The sequence below is a fragment of the Coenobita brevimanus genome, chromosome 45 (genome assembly GCF_032717465.1).
Source record: "Coenobita brevimanus isolate Jiangsu-jjx chromosome 45, ASM3271746v2, whole genome shotgun sequence".
Taxonomy (NCBI): Eukaryota; Metazoa; Arthropoda; class Malacostraca; order Decapoda; family Coenobitidae; genus Coenobita; species Coenobita brevimanus.
Window position 1 is genome coordinate 8,492,236 of NC_136998.1, and position 25,077 is coordinate 8,517,312.

The following is a 25,077-nucleotide window of genomic DNA, read 5'->3' on the forward strand; positions in this document are numbered from 1 at the left end:
TATGGATTTCCAGATTTATAAACGGTGTACATGAAAAAAGTACGATTATCACTAGAAATTATGTAACACGGATGCTTACTGCCAGGTCATTGAAATTTGAATATAAGGAACGAAGAAGGGCACCCGACAAGGGAATTGGAGGACTTACGATCAATATAGGTTCGGGGAAGACAGAGGTATAAGTTTATGGAAGGAAACTAATCAGCTTCAAGAAGCTGTGCAACACAGGAAATTTTATCAGTATTATAAGAGTGGAAAGGAGGCGAGGTGTTGGGCATCAACTCTTCTTGTAACCATCTTTCTGCCTCGATCACTTGGCTCGACAGTTCTTTAGGGTCTCATCATTTTAGCAAGAATATGAAATTCCAAAAATGATTCATACTGAACTACGAAATGTTAGTCTTGAAAGCAATGTTGCATGGCATTTTTATTAAAGCTCATATGAAAAGTGTATGATAAACTAATTATCTGATCTGGAGGAATACCCATGGTCACATGAGGAACAGAGAGATAAAACATAAATTTCTGTCATGTATGTTAAGTTTAGTACTAAGGGTGAAAACTGAAAGCTGATTTTATGGCGATATGAATTTTTCCTGTTCTTTACTGGTCATTTACCTTTACTTATATGATAACACCTTGGTTAGGGTAAAATGTATTAAGTTAACCTCGTCCCGATACTCACAGTGTAAAATTCATCTGAGATTTGTGCTTACCAGTGGATAGGTGTGCAAAACCTATTTGCTAATATGATCAAAATAATACTGTATGCCAGTGCTAAATATGTCAACTCCTTGTAATACATACGAATTGAGTGTGTCAATACTGAGTAGCCTTTATGATGTTTATATCTGTTACATGCTGTTGGTCTGCTTGTTCAGTATACTATCCACCAGAGAGTATCCTTCCCTGGTGCAACACAACATACAACTCGACAACCAAAGACAATAATATGTGTGTGTGTGTGTGTGTGTGTGTGTGTGTGTGTGTGTGTGTGTGTGTGTGTTAGCCAGAAGGATGGTTCTGTGATTCCTCTAAATCACATCCAACATGACTTACCTGGGCAGCCACTTGGCCTTTTCTAAGTCGCGGTAGATCAGTGTGGGAGGAAGACAAGGTTCGCCATGGGTCCTCGTTGGTAAGGTCTCTTGACAGGTTGAACGACTCAAGTTTGTTGTGTAGCAACTGTCGCAGGTTCCACGGCAGGTCATTGTGGCTGATGGGGTATGGCAAAATACAGACAGTCAAGGATTGATAAACATAGTAACAAATGGCAAACTGATCTTGTCAGTATAGTTATTAAGCAATATTATATAGTGACTGATGTCATGGCAAACTTCACCAGCTGACCGATCGTATATCATCACATCATTACCAATCAACATCTGCCGTTATTCTAAATACTGGTAAACTTCTTTCAATCATCCTTGACCTAATGGTGGATGTTGGCCTAAATAATATACTCAACTATTAACAGAAAATTGGATGACGGAAAAGCCAAAGATTCAGCAACTGCAGTTCTCATAGACACGGTAATGTAGTGGCAGACAAAAGCACATCCTGGAACACAGTCAATTTTGTTCTTTGGATGAATAAAGAAGTAACCAAAGACTTTGTGCCTAAAAACTTGTACTTGATAAATAAAGAGCAAATACTGTAGATAGCCACATGCAAAATTTGTTCATTTCGAGATGCCAGGGTGTGCTGTTTTTAAATGACCAGATCACATAAGCTGGGATGGGCACAGGATGAGAGAAAAAACTTCAGAGTTATCTAGCTGCATACATGCAAGACTGAGAGTACTACCGGTTGATTATTGCATTAGATGTAGTTTTATAAAAGGTATGAGTATGCAGGTTCACGAGAGCTGCATGCCCGTCGTTATTTGGCAGGAAGGCCAGTAGACTTGAGCAGAAGCAAAATGGTGCCGGTCAGAGAGAGAGAGAGAGAGAGAGAGAGAGATGATGATGATGATGAGACGAAGAGCCTATAATTACACCCAGCATAAATATGCTGGTTGATGTAAATCTTACTCCACTCCCATCCCCCCACCCCCTTCACACGTGAGACCTGTTGTCTATGCATAGGCGAATAAGGGCCTAGTAACAAGTTGAGTACTAAGTGGAGTGAAGAATACGCAAAAATGGTAACGCATACCTAACCCTTGGACTCTCATAAGTCGCGTCTCCAGCCAAAAAGGATGATGGTGGCTCCTCGAGCCTGCCCGTCGAGTGATGCCCTATTGCGGTGAGCCTGCTTGGGTGCTATACCACCAAGCTGGGCCAAACTTGAGGGATCTATTAGCAGCAATCAGATTTAAAACACTTCCCCCAGCCACTGAGGGAGCAATGCAGCTCAACTTGAGGCCATGTCAAGCCGAGATAAATGGGGAGGGTTGGTGACAGGAAAGGCATCTTGCAGTAAAAACTGGCCAAAAGTGCACGACCAGCCGTATGGTGAAAGCTGGTCAAACACATCAGACCCATGAGTAAGACGAAAAAGATGGATGGTAAAGAAGTAATGTCATCTTTCTAAGACAGGTCACGAAAAAAAAGAGAGATCCAATGATATCAAAAGATGAATGAATGGCTTGTTTGCTGCAACTGCGGTTGAAGGTAAGGGGCTTTAGTAGGGAGACAGTGCTAAGGAGTTGAGGCAAATGAATTTTGATGACATTAATTGTGCAAATGAATTTGGGTGACAGTAAATGTACAAGCTTCCTTCTGGACAAGAAACGTTTACGATAGAAGAGTGTTTTCAGATTTTTAAAGTCCTTTTTCTACAAAGGAAAGAGGGATATGTTGTTTCTTGTGTTTAATTGTTATTAATGATATTATTATTAATAATATAATAAAACAGCTTAGTTGAAAAGAAAGTAAGCCCTAGCTTTCATAATCTCCCACTCCCTTGACATGAGTTATGTCATTTGGTCGCGCTTCAGAATAGACTGCTCCTGTTTATCAGTAAGCCTTGCTGGATCACTACTGATACACAAATTTGCGAGAAGTAATGCCTCGTATAGTGGATTTAGTTTCATCAAAATAATTTTGTAAAAAAATAGGAGAATTCCGGAGACTCAAATCTCAGTTCTTTATGTAAGTATAAGATCTCGTTATGAAAGGGAACTGATCGCAAATCCCCTTGTTAATACACTCCTTGATCCTTTCCTTTTTATCTTAACCTCATCAGTTTTATGTTCTCTACATATATATCCTCTTTGCTGATTTTCCTTTGAAATATCAGTGCAATTGCAGATATCGTATCTCTGACTGGTGTAAAAATAATCTTGTTGTTAATGCATCAAAAACTCAGTTTTTATACCTATCAACCCGGCACAACCTTCCACAGGAGTACCCACTAATGTTTAATAATATCCAGCTCAATCCTGCATCATCCTTGAACATGCTTGGGGTTTCATTCACACGGGACATATTTTGGAAAGATCATATTACATCTCTTGTAAAATCTGCTTCCAAGAGATTAGGTATCCTAAGCCGACACCGTACCTTCTTTACCCCTGCACAATTGTTAACTTTATACACGGGTTTTATCCGCCCCTATGTAGAGTACAACTCTCATGTGTGGGGAGGTTCCCCACATACAGCTCTTCTCAATAGGGTGGAGTCAAAGGCTTTTCGTCTCATCAACTCTCCTTCTCTTTCTGGCTCCCTTCAACCTCTGTCTCTTTGCCGCACTGTTGCACCGTTATGTCTTTTCTATCGCTACTTCAATGGTCACTGCTCCTCTGAACTGTCTGGTTGCATCCCTCCACCTCTACGACGGGCGTGCAGCACCCGTCTAGAAGCAAACTCTCATCCCTTTTCTTGCCAGCTCTCTAATGCAAGAGTTAACCATTACTCCCAGTCCTTCATTTATGCAACAGGTCAACTCTGGAACTGTCTCCCTCTGTCTGTATTTCCTACTTCCAATGATCTCCAGTCTTTCTAACGCAGGCATCTCGAAATGAAAGGATCTTGAATTTGGCTCTCTTTTGTATTGTTTTTGCTTTTTTTATTGGAAGGAACGGTTTGCGGGCCCGTCGCCTTTGGTTCCTTCTTTCTTGCATTAAATAAAAAAAATCTGGCTCCAGAAAACCGCGTGCGATCGTCCCACGATGTCAGTCAAAGAACTAGTATCAGGTTTCTTGTTCATGTAGGATGTTACGAGGAATGCAGGATTATCTGAAAGGCCTTAGTTAATCTGAACCACCTCGGGGTCTCCCCTCAAGTTAAGCTCTACCTGTGTCCCTTCCCCCAACATTCATTATGTTTGAGTTAATCAGTGATAATTTAATGTAAACACACACACACACACACACACACACACACACACACACACACACACACACACACGCACACGCATACACACACGCACACGCATACACACACACACACACACACACACACACACACACACACACACACACACACACACACACACACACACACACACACACACACACACACACACACACACACATACAGAAACAAACATAATGAATAAGTGGCTGTTGTTGGATAAGAAAGAAGTATTAGTTTAATCCTTAATTTTAATAACTCGTCTTTCTAATGAAGTCCATCTCAATTTATCAGACACTAAGGCAAAACACAACAGGGATATGCAAACAATAACTACTTAGGAGTAAAGCCACACAGTCAAAAGGTGTTCTTTGTGAGGATACAGTAGTAAGTTCTGAGATTGGTCCTGCAGAGGGTTCAGGTGGAACTGAAAATGCTGTATGTACGCGATAATCGCCATACCATAATTTGGGAATATTTACTCTATCTTAGTTAATACGACAATGTGACGCAAAACAGAACACTTAAGACAACATCAAAGGTGTACTGTGCGTCAAAGAGGTGTCTACAACAGGAGTGACAATGGGTGCTGAAGTAGGGAACTGATTAGAAGTCACAAATAGCTTAATGAATAATGGTGATAAGGTAGTCACAGCAGCCTGCCTGTTGGGCTGGTGGTTTCCTGGAATACTGAGCGTGGAGAGAAGGTGAGGGGAAGTAAATGGGAGTGGGGGTAGTCAAAGACGAGATGGAAAGGGAAAAAAAAACAGAGCTTAAGATAGAAGTGGAATAAAGCAGAGAGGTGATGGATAAGGGAAGAAGATGGAGAACAATTGTGGCAGGCTGAGTAGGAGAAAGGTGAAGCAGAGTATAGAAGTCGACGGGAGAAGATAATAACTGAAAAGAAGGAAGGTGGATAAGAACGTGGGTAATCAACCAATGAGAAACCTAATGCGAGAAACCGAGATCGGACACTAAAAATGATAAATTACTAAAGCATATTGGGCATCATAACGTGATTTTATGAGGTTCTTTTCATCTAATGGCAATTATATTCATGTCTCAAGACACCAAGCTATATGGGTTGGAGATCACCTTCATATGCCCCTTAATTTGGAGAGATCTTTCTTAAATCGAAAGAAAAAAAATGCCCAGATGTCATGTAAAGTAAAATAAGACTTATAGTGAAATGGATAAATAAGAACGAGAAGGTGCACAAGTTATTAACGAAGGGAAAACTAGTAGATCGTTAGGTATAAGCGCCAGTAAGTCATAAGAGGTAATAAGAATATCTCTTGAGGGAGGGTCAGGTGTTAATTTTTCTCTGGCTGAATGAAAACGTCTGGCTGCATCACGTAAGGTATATAACAATTTTCTCCACTGTAAGTAGCTTGACGACATTGATTCTAACTGTGGCCGGCAGTGGTGTATCCATCCATCATCTAGACATGTATTATTGCGCCAGCTGTGTTGGAGCCAGGAGATAGTCTTTTCAGCCAAGATAATTAAGGAGAGGGGCCAGTCACGTGTCCATTAGTGGTAATATGAATATGAGCAATAACTCCACCTGAAGAGTTGGATGACAGGCATTTGGAACAAATAACCCACTAAACCGCCAGGGTTCCGGCTGTTGGTTGTTTATTAATCCGCCCCGTCTCGGAGACGTGAATTCACGTCCTCATATGATGTGCACTCATATTCCGTAGACATAAATTAACACGGCAACATTGCAAGGTGCATAATTTTCACAATTTTCAAATTTCGCGCCTGATTTTTGTTTCGCCCGCCTACACGAGCCTCACCTACTCGCCACTAGGCGGGCAAGCTCCTAGACCCAGCGTGACCTCGCCTGCCCCTTGTCTCGTCCACTTACCTCTCAGCAGTCACCAAGGTCAGACATGGCGTGTCGTGGTCTGTCAGACGAGGAGATACAAGTCGCCCTGGATGCCTTTACAGGTGACAGTGATTCCCCACTGGACGACAACACCCTTGACAAAGATTACATGCAGCCTGATGAGGTTACCAGCAGCAGTGATGAGAAGGTCCCTTCCCCAAGGAAAGTGAAATACATAACATACAGGAAGGCAAGGGACGGCCAGCCTGCACCACGTGCTGCATCCCTGACACCTAGGCAACCACAACACAGAGAATCTGATGAGCACAAGGACGAGGACGATGACAATGAAACAGGACCTGGCGTATCTTCATGGCTGGGGAAGAAGATATCGCCACGTGGGACAGAGGTAACATCGTGACTGTTCCACAGGTATGTTCCTCCTATGTGTTCTATGGCAGGAAGTAGTGGTGTGGGGATGGTTAGGGCAGCAGAAAGTGAAAATGGTGGGGCGGGAGAGCGGAGACAGATGCGTGAAAGCGAGAGTGGTGTGGGGGAGGCAACACGTGCAAGTGGTGTTCGTGTGCGGCGTGGTGTGGGGATGGTTAGGGCAGCAGAAAGTGAAAGCAATTGTCTAACATGTAAATGGGTAGTATGTTATGTTAGAAGTAATATAAAAGGTGAAAAAATAGATTCTGAGTTGAAAAAATAATGACAGAACATGAACTCACATGGTAGCGCTATTGCTATGCTAATTCTTTTCGTAAAGCATGTACATCTATAAAAGCAATTGTATAACGTGTAAAGGGGTAATATGTTATGTTGAAAGTAATCTAAAGGTGAATAATTAGATTTTGAGTTGAAAAAATAATGACGGAACATGAGCTCACGTGGCAGCGCTATTGCTATGCTAATTCTTTTCGTAAAGCATGTACATCTATAAAAGCAATTGTATAACATGTAAAGGGGTAATATGTTATCTTATAAGTAATCTAAGAGGTGAAAAAATAGATTCTGAGTTGAAGAAATCATGAGGGAACATGAAGTGACTTGGTAAGCGCTATTTCTATGCTAATTCCTTTCGTAAAGCATGTACATTTATAAAACTAATTGTATAACATGGAAATGGGTAATATGTTATGTTAGAAGTAATATAAAAGGTGAATAATTAGAATCTGAGTTGAGGAAATAATGGCATAACATGATTTCACTTGGTAAATATGCTCTATTTCAACGCTAATTATTCTCATAATGCCGCAAAATATGTACAAACAATTATGTAAAGTATAAAATGGTATGATGTTATTGTGGAAGTAATATGGAACATGAAAAAATACAATAGCTGATGAAATAACGATGTTTGTTATCCATCGGTGACATAATCGACCGATTTCGCTTGGTTCGCACAGTGGTACATTCCTTATTTCTCATGTTTTTCTGTATAAAACCCAATATACTTCTGTTATACATGTTTCCAACATTGGAATAAATGAAAATGTACATAAACAGTATCATTTCAGACAGCCCAAGCAACCATAGAAAACGTGAGATGACCAGATTACCGTGAGAGAATGGGAGTACAGGTACAACTCACCTGGGTCCGCTAGGGCCATTTATCGACCCCGGTGACCCCTTTCTTTGTGATTTTCCTTTGTTTCTCACCAAAAGCGGATGTTTGAGCCAAAAAAAAAAAAAAAGGTCCAAAAATGTCGGGACTGGGACGTACCACTGCCTAGAAAACGTCGGGATGGGACGGGTTAACCAAGGTACATAGTAAATAGCTTCATGGAGTACAGGAAACCAATCAGCACATCACACAATGTAGATCCATCTGAAGACAGTGTTATTCCAAGTCAGCAGTAAGCGTGATCCTTCTCCCAGGCTGAACAAAATAGTCTACTGATACTACAGTAATTATACTGCCCTTGGATAAAAGAGCTTAAAGAAGTAGGAAAAACAGAGAAGACTGTTGTTCAATAATGCGGTGTGGAAGAATGAAAGTAGAGAAGAGTGAATCCTTACCGCATCTCAAGTAGCCTTGGTGATATTTTCAACATAATATTGTTTGTAATTACTGTTGCATCCAAAATGAATTCAAACCAAATATTATGTTCCGTGCATTACTGAAGTTACCCCTTAGGAATACCTGTAGAAGCCTACATTCCTTATGTTGTCTTCTGACTCAAATTTCCATTCACACTCACCTGGGTGTGAGCAGCCACATACACAGCCATAACCACTTTTGCCAGTGACCTCTCGATCCGAAGATCTCTAACTCCCCACTTCGTCACCTCCCTGTGTACGCTGTCAAATGCCTTCTCGAACTCAGCAAAAACAAATTTCAGCTCCCCTTTCTTTCCTGTATGTTTTTTCCTGAAGCTGTCAGACAGTGACACTGACATCAGTGGTCCTTGACCTAGCATAAACCCAAACTGCTTCTTTGTCTGGTTTTATGCCTCTATAATTTTCTCCTGCTAGGTGTATATATATATATATATATATATATATATATATATATATATATATATATATATATATATATATATATATATCATCAGCCGTTTGAGTATCCACTGCAGGATTGGCCTATCCCGACCGAAGCCGGGACGATACAGCCAATGTATCTCTACCAAGTGGCTTAGGCTGTCTGGTAGAGATTGTATGCAGGGTGAGAAGTGCTTGTAAGTGTAACTGTAGTGGCTTTGGATGTGTGTGTAGTCTGTGAACCAAGTGTAATCGGCCCGTGCAAGCCGACTGGGTGCAAGCATACTTTACAGTAAGCGACACTGGTTCAACCACAGCACCCCTTGTGTCCGCCAATGCAGTATGTGGCCGAGTGAACACTCCCAAAGTTTATTACCCTGGTGGGGGCCCGAACCCTGGCCCACTCGTGTATGAAACGCACACTCTACCACTGTACCACAGAGGCTCCATATATATATATATATATATATACATATATATAGGGAGCCTCTGCGGTACAGTGTTAGAGTGCGCGGTTTGCATGCTGGTGGATGCGGGTTCGCTTCCCGCAAGAGTTGTAAAAGCTTTGGGAAGCATTCACCGAGCCACTGACCACTTTGGCGGACATAAGGGGTGCTGTGGTTGAACCAGTGTCTCATACTAGTATGCTTGGACCCAGTCGCCTTAGGTTGGGTCGATTACACTTGGTTCACAGACTACACATACATCCAAAGCCACTCCAACATTACAGTTACACTTACAAGCACTTCTCACCCTACATACAGACTCTACCAGACGGCCTAAGCCACTGGGTAAAGATACATTGGCTGTATCGTCCCTGCTTTGGTAGGGATAGGCCGGTCCTGCAGTGGACCTCAAAAGCTGATATATACATATATATATAGAGACAGAAAGAGAGAGAGAGAGAGATAAATAAATATATATATATATATATATATATATATATATATATATATATATATACAGTAGAAAGAGAGAGAGAGAGAGAGACCCTAAATAGAGTACAACTCTCATATGCACAAAGGCTCCCCATATACAGCTCTCCTTATCCCCTCTGTGGCTGCCGGCGTCGAATGATGTTTAGCCATCAAATGGCCACAGGCGTTGTTTGAGAGCAGCCTATAAAAAAAGGCGAAAATATTTGGAAAGTGAACGATAGTCCTGAACATATTCAGGCCGACCTACACTACACTCCCACACACCTCATCAAGCAGTTCAGAGCCTCCTGCTGTAATGAGTGGATTTTTTATTTTTTTGCTCCTGGCCATACCTAAACAAGCGCTTCTACACCCATTATCTCGACCCACGCAGAAAATATCATCTTTGTCCTGTCTTCAAAGCACTCACAACCACCTGTTCCCTACGTGTTCCCTACGTGACAACAAGTGGGTTGGAGGAGGGTTAGTGTCCCACCCCAGAAAACAGCTAACTAATAATACGAACAAGAAGCCTCGAACCAGGACTGACCAAAAGATGATGACTAAGAACTGAACAAAAGGATATGATACGGATGGCGACGTGGAATGTAAGGAGTGCAAAAGATGAGGTGAAAGAGAGAGAGATTGTCCAGGTGCTTGAGGGTGCGAAAGTGGATGTATGTGGATTAACTGAAACTAAAAGTAAGGTGAGGGTGTGAGAGAATGGGAGTATGGATGGGGTATATGTGCAGGAGTATGTGAGAATGACAGGGCAAAGGAAGGAGTGTATTGTTGTGAGTAACAGATGGAGGACAATATAAGAGAGTATAGATCAGTTGGCTCAAGGATTGTGTGGGTAAGACTGAAAGCCAGACTACAAATGTGGGCGATTGTGTGAGTGTATGTGCCATTGCAGGATCGTGCAAGCAGCGTGAGAGAAGGGTTCAGGACAAGTGTGGAAGTGTGCTTGGAAAAATTTTAAAGGAATTGAGAGTGTTTTTGATTGTTGATATTAATGGTAAAGTAAGGAATGTGAAGGTGGATGCCGTAGTTGGTGAGTGGGGTGTGCCTGGTGAGATAGATGAGAATGGCAGTGCTTTAGCGCACATTTGTGCCGGGAGGGGGTTGGTAATATCCAATACCCTCTTCAGGCACAAAAAGATCCACAGGTATACATGGCGAGTGATAAGAAGGGTGGGTGATGAACTGAATAAAAGGAAGGAAATGATTGATTATGTGTGTGTGGATGAAAGGATGCGAAGATGTGTAATGGATGCAAGAGCATATAATGGTTGGGGGAGTGGACTTTCTGACCACAACTTGGCGGTGGTCAGAATCAAGGTCCATGTAAAGTTGAGAAATAGAAGAAGGGAATGACGGGAGGAAGGAGTAGACGCAAGAAGAGTGTAAAGGTTACTTGAGGATGAGAAAAAGGCAGAATATAAGAGAGAGGTGGAGGAATAGTTGCGTAAATATGAACTGGAGGAGACGGGGGACGTGGAATGTGTGTGCAAGATATTCACAGCAGAAATATACGCAGCATGTGAGATGGTCTGTGGGGTGAAAAGAAGATGAAAGGGGGTGCAAGGAACAGCATGGTGGAATGAAGATGTGAGACAAAAGAAGAAAGCATATACTGAATGGATGAGAAATAGGGGCGTAGAAGAAGTTGAGAGACGGAAGAGAGAGTTATGTGTAGAAAGGAAGACAGAGGTGAAAAGATTAGTAAGAGAGAGTATGAACAGAGTGGATGAGGAATTTGGAAGGAATTTGAGTGTAAAGTGGAGGGACTGTAAGAAAATGTTCTGGAAACAGGTGAAGAGAGACAGGGTGGCAGTGAGGTTAGTGGGAGAGTGAAAGATAAAAATGGTAGATTACTGGTGGAGAAGGGAGAAAAAGTGAGCAGATGGAGAGAACACTTTAAGGAACTGTTGAACGTAGAGAATGAAAGTAATGCGAGTATAAGTGGCTGGGGAATGGCTGGGAGAAGGAGGGAGGTAGGAAGACAAGAGAAAATCAGTAGGATGGAAGTTGTGGAAGCAATGAAAAAAGTCAAAATGGGGAAAGCCCGAGGAATTGATGGAGTGTGTTGTGAAGTGCTGAAGCATGGGGAAGAGGTACTAGTACAATGGATGTGGAAGATGTGCAGATTGGCCTGGCAGGAAGGGAGACTCCCCGAGGATTGGAAATCAGGTATAATTTTTCCCTTTCACACAGGGAAAGGGGAAAAAGAAATGTTTGGTAATCACAGGGGCATTTGACTTCTTAGTGTAATAGGAAATGTATATGGTAGGATACTTACTGACAGAGTTAGGGAAATAACACTGGAATTAGTTGGAGAAGAACAGGGAGGCTTTAGGAAGGGAAGAGGTTGTGTAGATCAGATATTCATTCTTAGATCTTTAGTGGAAAAGTTTCTAGAGAAGGGAAAGAAGTTCTATGCATCCTTCATGGATTTGGAGAAAGCATGACAGGGTGGATAGACATGGATTGTGGAAAGTTTTAGGAATATATGGAGTAGGTGGGAAGTTGTTGAAAGCCGTGAAGGGTGCTAAGGCTGCATTGCGTGTGGATAGTGAACTGAGTGAATTTTTCTATTTTAAGGTTGAGTTGAAACAGAAATGTGTCATGTCTCCATCATTGTTCAATCTGTACTTGGATGGGGTTATAAAAGAGATACAAGGTAGGGCAGTGGATTTTGTAGTGGCCCTAATGACACAGCTCAGTGTTTGGAAACACCCTGTACTGTTGTTTGCAGATGATACTGTGTTAAGTGAAGACGAAGGGGAGCTGCAAGGCTTGGTGCATGAGTTTGGGAGAGTATATAAGAAACGAAATTAACGGCAAATGTAGGGAAGAGTAAAGTTATGGTCTTCGAGAGAAAGTCAGTGAATGTGCAGTGAGGTTGGATGATGAGGAAATGGAAAATGTGAGTAAGTTTAAGTACTTGGGTAGTGTGATGAGTAAGGATGGAAGTTTGGAGGGTGAAGTGTTTGAAAGGGTGCAACAAGGAAGAAAGGTTACCGGTTCCTTGAAAGCAGTGATAAGAAACAGGGAAGTGAGCATAGAAGTGAAAAAGTTACTACATGACAGTACTGTGATACCAACTCTAAAGTATGGTAGTGAAGCTTGGACGTTGTCGGAGGGACACAAGTCAAGAGTGAAAGCAGTGGAATTGAGTTACTTGAGAGGAGCCTGTAGAGTCACATGGAAAGACAGACTGACAAATGATGATGTAAAGAAGCATTGTGGTGTGAATGTGATAGGAAGTGTTAGGAGAAACACACTGAGGTGGTTTGGCCATGTAGAGAGGATGGAGAGTGAGTGACTGACGAGGAGTGTGTCTGTGAGTAAGGTGGAGGGGGAGGCCAAGTATGAGAGGGAGGGATGGAGTGGAGAGGTATATAAGAGAGGGGGGGGGTGAGTTGGAAGCAGGGCAGTGAAATGGCTGGGGACAGGGCGACGTGGAGGCGATTTGTTTGTGGCCACCCCGTATGAGATTAGGGAGTCTGGCAATAGATAGATAGATAGCCAAACAGAAAATACATGATAATAAGAGAAAAATACATTTTTGTCTTGGTATCTTTACGTAATGCTCAGGTTGTACTTGTTTGGATCATTCGATGCAGTGCGACTTGTAGAAAACTGTGAAAACTTTCGGGAAGTGAACAAACATCTGGGACCTGAGACTGACCTTCACTTCACACACACCTCATCTGTCAGTTCACTACCTGCTGCTGTGATGAGTGGATGTACGATTTTTTCGCTCATGGCCATGCCTAAACACACCTAGTTACACCCATTATCTCTACCCGGACAGAAAATATCATCTTTCTCCTCCCTTGCAAAACACAGATAACCAACCTGTTTACGCTTATAAGTAAACAAAAAAGACGTAAATTTTTTTTTTTTTGTATCTTTACCTATTTGCTCAGGTTTGTTGCACTGTTTTGAATCATTTTACATATTCTTTGCCTTTTACAAGCATAACATGAAAGTTTTCTGTGTACACGTGATGCTTTCGTGGGTGGAAAGAACTTCCTTCCCTTCCTGGTAATCAGCTCATGCGAGGTGTGAATGGCATGTCGTCTCGCAATTCTGATGGTGTAAAGTGTTGGGAAACATTCAGCTGTACCCTTTTTCCTTACCCAGGCAGAAAATATCGTACTTTTCCACACTCACGGTAGACAGACAGCAACATATATTGCGAAAATAACAAGGTAAAATTATAAAGGTGAACGTGTTGTTACGGAAAAAATACATTTCCCCCCGTCTGTAAACGTATTTATTTCTGCTGTCTCTCTATTTGTAATAATTAGACTTATTCGTTGTTTTGAAACTACATTACGATTCTATCTTTATCCATGCAGGTGGTGTGGGAGTGGCAAGCTGCGACTCAACTCTCCTCTTCCTACTTGGATCTGACCCTCCACTTTCATCCCCCTTGGGAGAGCCTAGCCTCAGGGGACGGACAATTTTCTCATTTAGGACTGAAAATTGAACTCTTTCACTCCCTTTTCCAAGCATGGGCACGATTATGTAAAAAATAACTCGACACTACCGTAAACATATTTTATATAAAAAAAGTGAGAAAATATATATATACATATATTTTTTTCGAGCCAATCCTAACACATTACAGTATGTACTGAAATCATTCGATATAATCATAACTAATATTTGCGCACCATTTCAGCACCATTCACATAGTTTTGGGGGGTAAAAAAAATTATAACAACACATGCAATGTTGCAGTGCAGCAGCACCTTGTGGCGACGGATATCGGTTGCCGATATTTCTGCAAATTTCACACTCCATTGCAAGCCACAGAATGGGTTTAGGAAGCTGCGATTTGCCCTATTAGGTGCGTCTGAACTTTCTCTACAATATGGCAAAGAAAAAAATCAATTTTCGAAACTTCAGAAAATGGCCTTGACAATGGCCTGGGGTGCACATAAAATTCCAGACCCACGGCCACGGAGGGGTTAACATGGTAAAGTCAAAAGCTTCTCATCTCATTATCTATCCTCCTATTACTGACTTTCTTTAACATTCATCTCTTCTACACGTTGTTGCATTGCCATCTTTTATTTATCGTTACTACAGTGGGTACTTAGCATCTGTTTAGCAACAAACTCTCACCGTTTTTCTGTCCAGCTGTCTTATGCAAGAGTCCTTCAAGTATGCAACAGGACAACAATACATCTGCCTTCCTGTCTGTATTTCCATCTGCCTATGACCTGAAGTGTTTTAAATGCAAAGTGTCCAGGCATTTCAAAATGAATGGACCTTACATTTGGGTCTTACCTTTTTTTTTTTCTTGAAGGGAAAAATCTTGTGGGTTTCCAGCCTTTGGTTCCTGTCTTGCATGATCATATACATCTCTCTCTCTCTCTCTCTCTCTCTCTCTCTCTCTCTCTCTGTATAATATATATATATATATATATATATATATATATATATATATATATATATATATATGTACAGTCACCTCGCCTAAAGTGCGCCTTTGCAAAGTGCGTCTCGTCTAATGTCGCGACAGGGGTTTGACAATAAATATTAATGATTCAGAAAGTGCATTTGCTACTTGCAATGTGCGACGGGCATGAAAAATTGAGGCAAATACGGTATTCTCTCATAATTCGCGGGCATCTTTGTAGCATGCGATGGGTACAAGTGGGGCTGGTGAGTATGTGTGGTGGGGTGCGGCTGGTGTGTGAGTGAGTGGTGGCCACAGCAGCAGGAAAATGACGTAATGTCTGCAGTGTCTGACCTGGACTTTGAGAGTTTCCTGGAGTAGCAACAGGTAGCACCGAATCTAGTGCAAACTAAGATGTACATTCCATAAAACTGGCCACAAAATATTGTGCTTTAAGAGCATTCGTTAATCACTGGCGCAATCGTCACCTGGGTTACCATTAGGTTTTTTTCAATACCAAATGTTGAGGCAATTTGGTAATGAAAAATTCGATCGGTAATGATTCAGAATGATTAATTACCAAAAAATCGATCGGTAATGATTCAGAAAGATTAATTACCAAAAGGATTTTTCACATGTATGAGTGTACCGAGGGTGGAGAAGGTGGATTACCTTATTTTTTTTTCTCTCTTTTAGTGCAAGAAAGAAGGAACAAAAGTCTAAGAACCCACAAGCCGTTCCTTCCAAGAAAAAAAAAAAAGATCAATACAAAAGAAAGCCAAAACCCCTCCAGTATTGATGAAAGTGAAAGTGAGGCAAGGGATGAGGCCCCTTGCAGAACAGCTGTTGAGTGTTTTGATTCAACTCCCGTGGTACAGCCTCGGATACCACAACAACATTTCGCAATATCTACCCTCTGCACAGTGCTGGTAAGGTCTTGAATTATCATAATGAATATACACAATTACTCTTTCATGTTTCTATTGTACGTCTTCTTTTGCATTTTAGTTAAGGATAGGTATTGGTGAATCAATGTACGAAAATTCAGGATGTGTTGCCCATAAAGCCATTTTAACATGGGATCCTATGCTTCGCAAAGTGAGAATTTATAAAGTGCGAGGGGCTGCGTCGCCCATGTTCATGCACTGTACGCGAGATGACTCTCTCTCTCTCTCTCTCTCTCTCTCTCTCTCTCTCTATTGCAGTCTATACTGTAACCCACACTGACTCTACTATTCCCCCCCCCCTCCAATGCTGGAATGCGTTTGGCGCTGCTTCACCCCAACAAGCCATGCATTCCCCCACGTGTTTTGTTCATCTCTCTGGTAAAAGTGTAAACCAGCACTAATACAGACCTTGACCTGTCAGCCCAAGAACTATATCTTCAGGCTGTTTTCTCCACTAATTATGACCGTTGTTTTTAATGGGAATGTACGCAAACATCTCGAAATCACCCACTCTTCATTTTAGCTCTCTTTTGTTCAATTTGTTTGGAAGACATATTGCCGTAGACTAGCTACCAAGGTTTATATATTTTCTATATTGCTTGAATACAAATACATGTGTTCATGAGCAATGTCCAGACTGACCCGTCTATAAGTGGACTGTGTGCCAGCAGTGAGTGTGCAGCTTTTAGACGATCCTGGTATGAAGCCTGAGGAGACACCCGTACTGTCAGTGGACTCGCACCGCAGCTTTTCACCACCACAGCTGCGGCAACAGCCAACACCTCCACCATCACCATCAGGGGCATTATGACTGGGGAGACAAACAGATTCATATTAAGAATGACATCATACAAAAGTCACAGAGAGAGGAGGGGAAAACTATGCTAGGATTTCAAAGTCGTATACAGTATCTGGAGTTTCATTTTCATCCGTGGCTGGAATGTTCAGAGCAGATATGGCACAGCAATGTTTATTTATTCTATGCTGGTCTGCAGTAGGTCACATTCCCATGGTGGCACTGATGTGACCATGAGATGGAGCTGCCCCTACTTGCAGAAGTCCTTTAATCCCCTCCGTAGCCCTTGAAAGAAGATGGGTGCAGGCTAGGGAACGAAAGATTTGGCCTGCAATTCACTGACTTAAAAATGAAATAAGTCTGGGATTGCAGTTACTACTAATACTACTACTATTACTACTCCTACCACACCTATGGGAATCTGCACGAATGTCTTAACCCTAAAATAATTGTGTAATGAACATAGACTCAATGTACATTGATAACATCTAACTTCATATATATAACGGTATATATATATATATATATATATATATATATATATATATATATATATATATATGTGTGTGTGTGTGTGTGTGTGTGTGTCCAGGCATCTCGAAATGATCGGATCTTCAATTTGACTTTCTCTAGTATTTTGTTTTTCTCTTGGAAGGAAGTTTTTGCTGGCTCGGTGACCTTTGCTTTCTTCTTCCTGCCATAATTATATATATATATATATATATATATATATATATATATATATATATATATATATATATATATAATATATATATATATATATATATATATATATATATATATATATATATATATATATATATATACAGTAAACCCTCAAAGATCCGGACTAATTGGGGCTATAACCCTGTCCGGATCTAGAAAAATCCGGATCCTCCAGAAATTATATAAATTTGTTCATATGAAAGAAAACTTACGGTGGTTTAGGTATAACTTAATGCAAAATAAAAACAGTTATTTTTTATATTCACCTTGCCAAAGTGTCACTTTCTGTTGTTCATCCTCGGGTTCTAGTGGGGGTGCCCCTGACTTCTTAATCAGAGTCAGAATCTTCATTTTTCTAGTAATTCAAGTCTTTCACCTATGGTTAGCACCGTATGTTGCGCTTTGGAGCCATGGTGGAAGAGTAAAGAAAGAAAACTGTACTTTCACTCGGTCAATGTGTTCCCGCGACTCACACTCGGTCAACTGCCTCAGCTCATTGTCCTCTCAAGGCCTCGTTCCCCCCCCCTCCCCATTCACATGTGCGCACCTCAAAAAAAGATGCCGGAGAACCAATAAAATTTAAATTAAATTTAATACAGTATAAAATTAATAGGATAGTATAATAATGTGTACGAATATTTTTTTCTTAAATTTTAATTAATAAAATGTGTATCCTGCAGCCTATGTTTTAAATTGAAAATTTGCCAAGAAATAGTCCGGATCTTTGCAAAATCCGGATCTTTGAAGTCCGGATCTTTGAGGGTTTGCTGTACATTATATATGTATATATATATATATATATATATATATATATATATATATATATATATATATATATATATATAAAGTCAAGCTGTGTGTGTATGTGTATGTGTGTGTGTGTGTGTGTGTGTGTGTTTATGCAAAGAAAAAGGAACCAAAGGCCGCGAGCCCTCATTTGTTGTTCCTTCCAAGATAAAAACAAAATACAAAAGAGCCAAACTAAAGATCCGATCATTTCGAGATGCCTAGACACACTGCGTTTGAAAGACTAGAGATCATAGGAAACAGGAAACACAGACAGAGGGAGACAGTTCCAGAGTTGACCTGTTGCATAAATGAAGGACTGGGAGTAACGGTTAACTCCTGCATTACAGAGTTGAGCCACGTTTTCGCAACCTTAAAAGTCAAGATATTTTGACTAATCTTGATATTGTATATTGACTATCGTGCTGATACCTGTTTTTGCGAGCACCAAAAGTCAAGACAGTTTTGAATTTTGAGCATGACTAGTCAAGATTAGTCAATGTTCCTCCCGAGGTATTTTGACTGATATTGACTTTCCATTTTGTAAACAAACCCAGCGCTGCCGAAGTCGAGCCAAACTCGTGAGAAAAGACGAAAAAGCTTGTGGCCTATTGAGACATAAATGTGGTCCCATATAAGTTTATTTGAAATGAAGAATCTAAATTTGCTGTCAGCTGATACCTGTGGTGGCGCCATCTAGCAGCAACTTTACTAAAAAGGTTTTCATTTAAGCCCATCGAGGCATAAACGTGGTCCCATATAAGGTTACTTGACATTGCTAGTTACAGTTACAGCAAACTGTCTGAAACAAGAGCATCACCGCAGGTCCCAGAGCAATTTTACTCCTGTTTTTCCCTGATGCTACCACAACGTGAGGGTCTTGAGGATTTTGACAATTTTACCTTGTGTCCAGCAACAATGGAACAGCTGCCCTTTCATCTGACTCCAAAATTTCAAGCAAAAGCCCCGTCTGGTTGATCACATGACGAATGGCATCATTTAATTCCTCTACTTGCAGAAAATCTCCCAAGGCAGCCATATAACGCACGAACGAATGTTTATAGATGGCTCTGCTGTAAAGGCAATACATTCTTGCCGACCCGTTTTCGCGACACGCACTTGAAACTCAATATCAGTCAAAATGGATATTAAGATGATCTTGAAGATGTCGCGAAAACGCGACTTTGGACAGAAGAGGGATGCATGCAAACAGTTCAGAAGAGCAGTGACCATTGAAGTAATGATAGAAAAGAGATAAAGATGCAACAGTGCGAACGAAGAGACAGAGATTGAAGGGAGTCAGTAAGAGGAGGAGAGTTAATGAGACGAAAAGCCTTTGACTCCACCCTATTGAGAAGAGCTGTATGTGGAGAGCCTCCCCACACTTCAGAGTTGTACTCCACACAGGGGTGGATAAAACCGCTGTATAGAGTCACAAATTGTGCAGGGGTAAAGAAGGAACGGAGTCGGCTATTCAGATGCTTCGGGATATGAGGTAAGCTACCTTGACCTGAAACTTCTGACAGTGGTAGCAAGAAGCTCGACTTTGAGCGGTATTATATGAGAAATGAAATAAAAAAGCACCTCAGATGTAATAATAATGGGTCATTTCTGTTTGGAGCTCCTAAACATAGACCACTAGACATCCTTATGTTGGTTCCATAGTTTCCACTCATGACAGTAAATGGGATACAATAAAAAAAATTTGTCCTGTCATTCATTTGTAGTTCACCCCAATTTAGCACTGTATATGGATGGTGGTCTTCCATGTAGCTTCCATATCTAATATATATTGTGATATCTATGCGTAAAACTGTTCTTGACGGTAGAATGCACGAGTAGAATAAAGTTGTTTCATTGTTTATAAAAGGTAATCAGGAAACCACTGAAACCAGATGGAGTAAATATGTGTGGATGTATTGCACTGCCTACTTGTATATTTATTATGCAAGGTTCTACCCAAAAGTTCCAAAAATTTTAAAGCAAGGCCTAAATTGCTTGTCATATCGTGTGTGGATGCTAGGTGGCAGTGCACGCACCCATTGTTTGTTAATGTGTCAAGTGGTGTTGTGCTAATTGGATGGATTCACTGCAGGTTTGTTTTTTTATCATTGTGTTCAGGTTAGTTTGCCAATTTTTGATTTAAAAAAAAAAAAAAAGGAGGATGTGAAAGAGTAACGTGTGTGCATCAAGTTTTGTGTGAAACTCGGGAAGAACCTAACCTAACCAGTAATGACACTTGAGAGGAAGTTAGGGTCATTTCTGGCTATTTGTTTGAGCTCCGTGTAGACCTCCAAACGATGGTGCAATTGCTCAATAGTCAGGAGTCTTGGGACAAACTTGGTGGGGATTTTCTCATGTAAAGGTAAGGTAGCCAGAAGAAATGCATTGGCAAGTTCCATACAAGAGGCTAACAATGTCACAAACATCGTGAATTGACCTCCTGTGATCATCGAGGGTGGTTGCATGAACTTTGGCCACATTGTCAGGAGCTGAACTGGTAGAAGGGCGACCGGAACATGCATCATCCTCTGTCGTTCGTCTGTTTTTAATAAAATGCTTAAACAAGTTGCAGAATTGTGTAACCCCCAAAGCATTGTCACCAAATGCTTGTTTTAACATTTTATGTGTTTCCACCTCGTTCTTCACGAGTTTCACACAAAACTTGATACACAGACGTTCGTCTTTCACATCCTTCATTTTTTAGATAAAAAATTCACAAACTAACCCAAACACAGTAAAACACACACACACACACACACACACACACACACACACACACACACACACACACACACACACACACACACACACACATGCAGTGAATGCATCCACCCTGTACAACACCACTTGACACACTAACAGACAAGGGTGCATGCACTGCCACCTAGCATCCTCACACTGTGCATCAAGCGGGCCCCACCCTGCTTTCAAAATTCGAGAACTTTTGGGTAGCACCTCTTATAATGGAGTTGAAAAGTGATAAAAAATTATCACATATCAACCTCAAATCACTGGTTGGAAATAAACATTGTAGGGCACTGCCCATAACTTTATGCACGGGATGAAAATCGGTTAAGGGGCTGACCTGTTATCTCCAAGGTCAAAGATCAAGGTCTGATGGCAAGGTCAACTTCAACATTTTTTTTTTTTTTTTTTATCAACTTGAACAAAACATTGCGGAAGGGTTCAGGATAGGTCAAGGATAAATTTTCTTTGATTTTCACAACAATCAGCCAACAGCAAAGGTTACAGGGCAAGGTCATCTCAACCGTGTTGACCTGACTTATACCATACATGGTGTGAACATTACGAGTGATTTAAAAACGAATGGATTTTTACAACAAAGGTCAAGGTCACAAGGTAAAATCAAATGTTCGTTCATTTAACAAGTTGGTGGGGAAGGGCGTTGCACTAAGTACTCTCTCGCAATGTTTTAAATTATTTTCTTCAAGCTAATCATGTTCACATCCTGAAAAAATACACTTTATACTATGTTCTCTACAGTACAAAGAAGGGAGAAAATAACAATGACAAGGTGCACAAAACAGCAGCACTTAACAGTATCTAATGTCGACCTCCTATAATTTGCTTTTGCAGTTAAGAGCTTAAGTTTTTCTGTCATAATTTCCTCTAAAATTTCCATAGCATTCCCAAAGGCTGCATAACAATCTCAGTTTTTCCTGCTAGTTACAGCTAGAAGGTTTGGTGGATGGAAGACGGTATTTTCCTACCTTGCACTCTTGGCCGTTAATATACCTTAAGTATAAATTGCCAGTAACTAACGGCCTCAAAGATCCAATGAACTTGTCGTTGTATGGGTTCATTTGTACTCCTTTGTAAGCTTTGCTTTCCCTCACTCCCGGTCAGCTGCCTTTTTTTTTTTTTTTTTCCCGTCTCGTTGCATCCTCTGCGTTTTCTACCTCTCTCCATCAGCAATATCTAACTCTCCAACCAGGCTCCTAGATTAAGGTGAAACCTCAATTTGGTACCATCAGTTCAGAAACGAGGATAAGAGATGAACTGCTGGATCCTTATCAAATTACGTTTTACCAGCAACTTATCGCTCTTAGTGTATGATGAGTACTTCACGATTTCATTATCAGTAGCCATCAGGCAAATTTGATAATTCCGAGTTAGACCTATGCACTCGTCTTTCACGCGTACCCAGTGTTCCATTCCCACATTAATCACACACTCACATCTTATGTACTCCTTACCTCATTCTCACTTCATACAAACATATCTCAACCACTTAGTGTCATACACTCTACTCACACACTAACTGCAGTGCCCTTATATCATACTTTCACTTCCTCACGTACACGAAGTACACTCCTCATTTACACCTCACCTGTCTTGCTCACACCTCATACACATACATCCTCACGTACACCTCATACACTCACTGCATTACTTTCACATTATACCCTTACTGCCCAACTCATTAACTCACCGATTCACCTCATACACTCGGCGCATTGTATTACACTTCATACGCTGACTGCCTCACTTACACCTCATACACTGGCTGTCTTACACCTCATACTTTCACTGCCTCACTTACACCTCAAACACTCATTGCCTCACCCTCACCTCACACACTCTCTGTGCTACTTACACTTCATTCTAGTGGCGTGAACGCATATGCTTAACTCACGGTCTCATGTACACTCTATACATTACACTCGTACACTCAGTCTGTTATTCTCACCTCTTACAGTCAATACCACACCCATACCTCTTACACTCTCATCTTATACACTCACCACGTCAGTCTGCCCTCTTATAGCCATTGCCCCATTCTTTCCGCAAAACACTGTTTATCTCATTCTAAGCCCACGTAGAGGCTCCCTCATTCAAACTACTGTGCACACACTCACTGCCTCACTCTCACCTTAGACTCATTCACCTTATGCGCTAACAGGTTTAATATATCTTCATAAATTAATATTATCCTGCCTCACACTCACCTCACATACAGTATTTACATCCATTCACTCTTCGTTTCACTCTCAGCTCATACACTCATATTCACTTACTGTCTCATTCTCAATATGAGTCATCCAATACTCCCTCACTTTGTCCTCATACACTCACATCTCATACAGTCAGTACCTAATACTACCTCACACACACAAATTTCATATATTAACAGTCTCACTCTCACCTCATACACTCACATGGCATACACAGCCTGTTTCACATCCATCTCATTCATTTATTCACTTAGTGTCTCATTCTCACCTCGTACATTCACATCTGATGCGCTTTCTACCTGGTTTTCCTCATAACACATCCTCAGCCACTACCTACAGCTCTCCCATTCCATTTTACCAAACTATACAATTGTTACCTACCATTCTGAATATCACTCGCTGCCTTCCATACTCTGATAAAAAGCATGCATGAACTGCCTCATTCTCAGCATCTATCACATACGCTTTCTCCATCTTATATTAACTCACACCTTCACAGTACATTACATGGGTTCAGTAATCGACGTCACTCACATCCTCACTCTGATCTTCACTCACAGCCCTCTCACTTTTATACATATTCTCACGTTTCTTGCATCCAATAAGTCACTTTTATCATTAACGCTGTCAAGCCCTATACCACACGCCTTTCACTATATATTTACGTCATACTCTCTCTCTCTCTCTCTCTCTCTCTCTCTCTCTCTCTCCCTCCCTCCCCGTGCTCTAATTCTGGAAACCAAAGCTGATTAATTTTGGTTTCAGTATCGGATGGAAAAAATTATGTATCCAGAATGGTACTCAGTAGAGCGCATACCTCCGCCAACGCCCTATCTCGCAATGTTAAAGAAAGTGAAAAAAAAAAACATCGTGGATCCGCGCCTTTGTCCGGATCCGCACCAGAATTTCACGGAGTGTATTCTGGGCGAAGGCCTATTCTTCTACGAAGTTTCGTGGAAATCCGTCCGGTAGATTTTGTGTAATCCTGCTCACAAGCCAACCAACAAACAAACACACAACTGAACAGTGGTGAAAACTTAACCTCTTTGGCGGAGGTAATAATCGGAAAGAGTTGAGTAATGATGAAAAATAAATGAAGAACATGTGCGTATTTTTCTCCTGTGCATTCGGGGAAAAAAAAAAAAAAAAAAAAAAACAGAAACTGCATATCGGATCCTGCCAAATGCATGCCGATTTCGTTGAAATCCATGTGCTCACTTTCTCGTATCTCTGACAGTTTGGATTATTGAGTGGAGGGCTGACCTATCCAAGAATCATTGGGAGTGAGGGTAACGCTCCCGAAACATTGTATTGTACAACATGTACTAACATATTATTTCCATACCTGCTTTCCTTATACAATTTTTTTTTTTTTTTTTTTTTTTTTTGGCTTCCTGAGGAGGGGCTGCCCCCCTACAATCCACGGCTGGAAAAATGTATTATGGTGGACGACCTTCAGAATAAAAAGACGAGCTCACCTGGGAAGTACCATTCAAAATTTCCACTATGTCTGATCGTTTTTATTTTTCGGAACGGGGATGTCCCGCCAACATTTATTGGGCCGTCAACAGTCACTGGGGGTCATGCCCCCTCAATATTGCACTTAGAATGAGAGTCCATTGTAAAACATGTACTAAGATATCAAACACAATATCTGCCATCCTTCCCATGAGATTTGGGAGTGGGTCTTACCACCCACAATATGATACTGGTAAATTTTACTTACTGCAAGACAGTATGAAGAAGCCAGACAGCATGACCTACGAAGTTTCGTTGAAATCCACGAAATGCATTCCCATATTTCTGATGTTTTTTATTTATTATCATTTGGAGTGGGGCTGACTACTACAAGAATCAATGGGTGGGGGGTCATTCTCCCCAGATGTCGCAT

The 25,077-nt window shown here is 41.1% G+C and overlaps 1 protein-coding gene across 1 annotated transcript in view; it reads right to left on the minus strand.

The window, feature by feature from the left end:
- Positions 1–22,550, minus strand: part of LOC145398429 (dipeptidase 1-like) — a 144,100-nt gene extending 121,550 nt beyond the window's left edge. Inside the window, exons 1-4 of the mRNA XM_080271311.1 lie at positions 22,535–22,550; positions 17,081–17,106; positions 16,542–16,681; positions 1,060–1,216 (exon numbers count right to left, since the gene is read on the minus strand). Coding sequence (XP_080127437.1) covers positions 1,060–1,216; positions 16,542–16,681; positions 17,081–17,106; positions 22,535–22,550 — 339 coding nt within the window. The remainder of the gene's footprint in view (positions 1–1,059; positions 1,217–16,541; positions 16,682–17,080; positions 17,107–22,534) is intronic.
- Between the last annotated feature and the right edge of the window lie 2,527 nt (positions 22,551–25,077).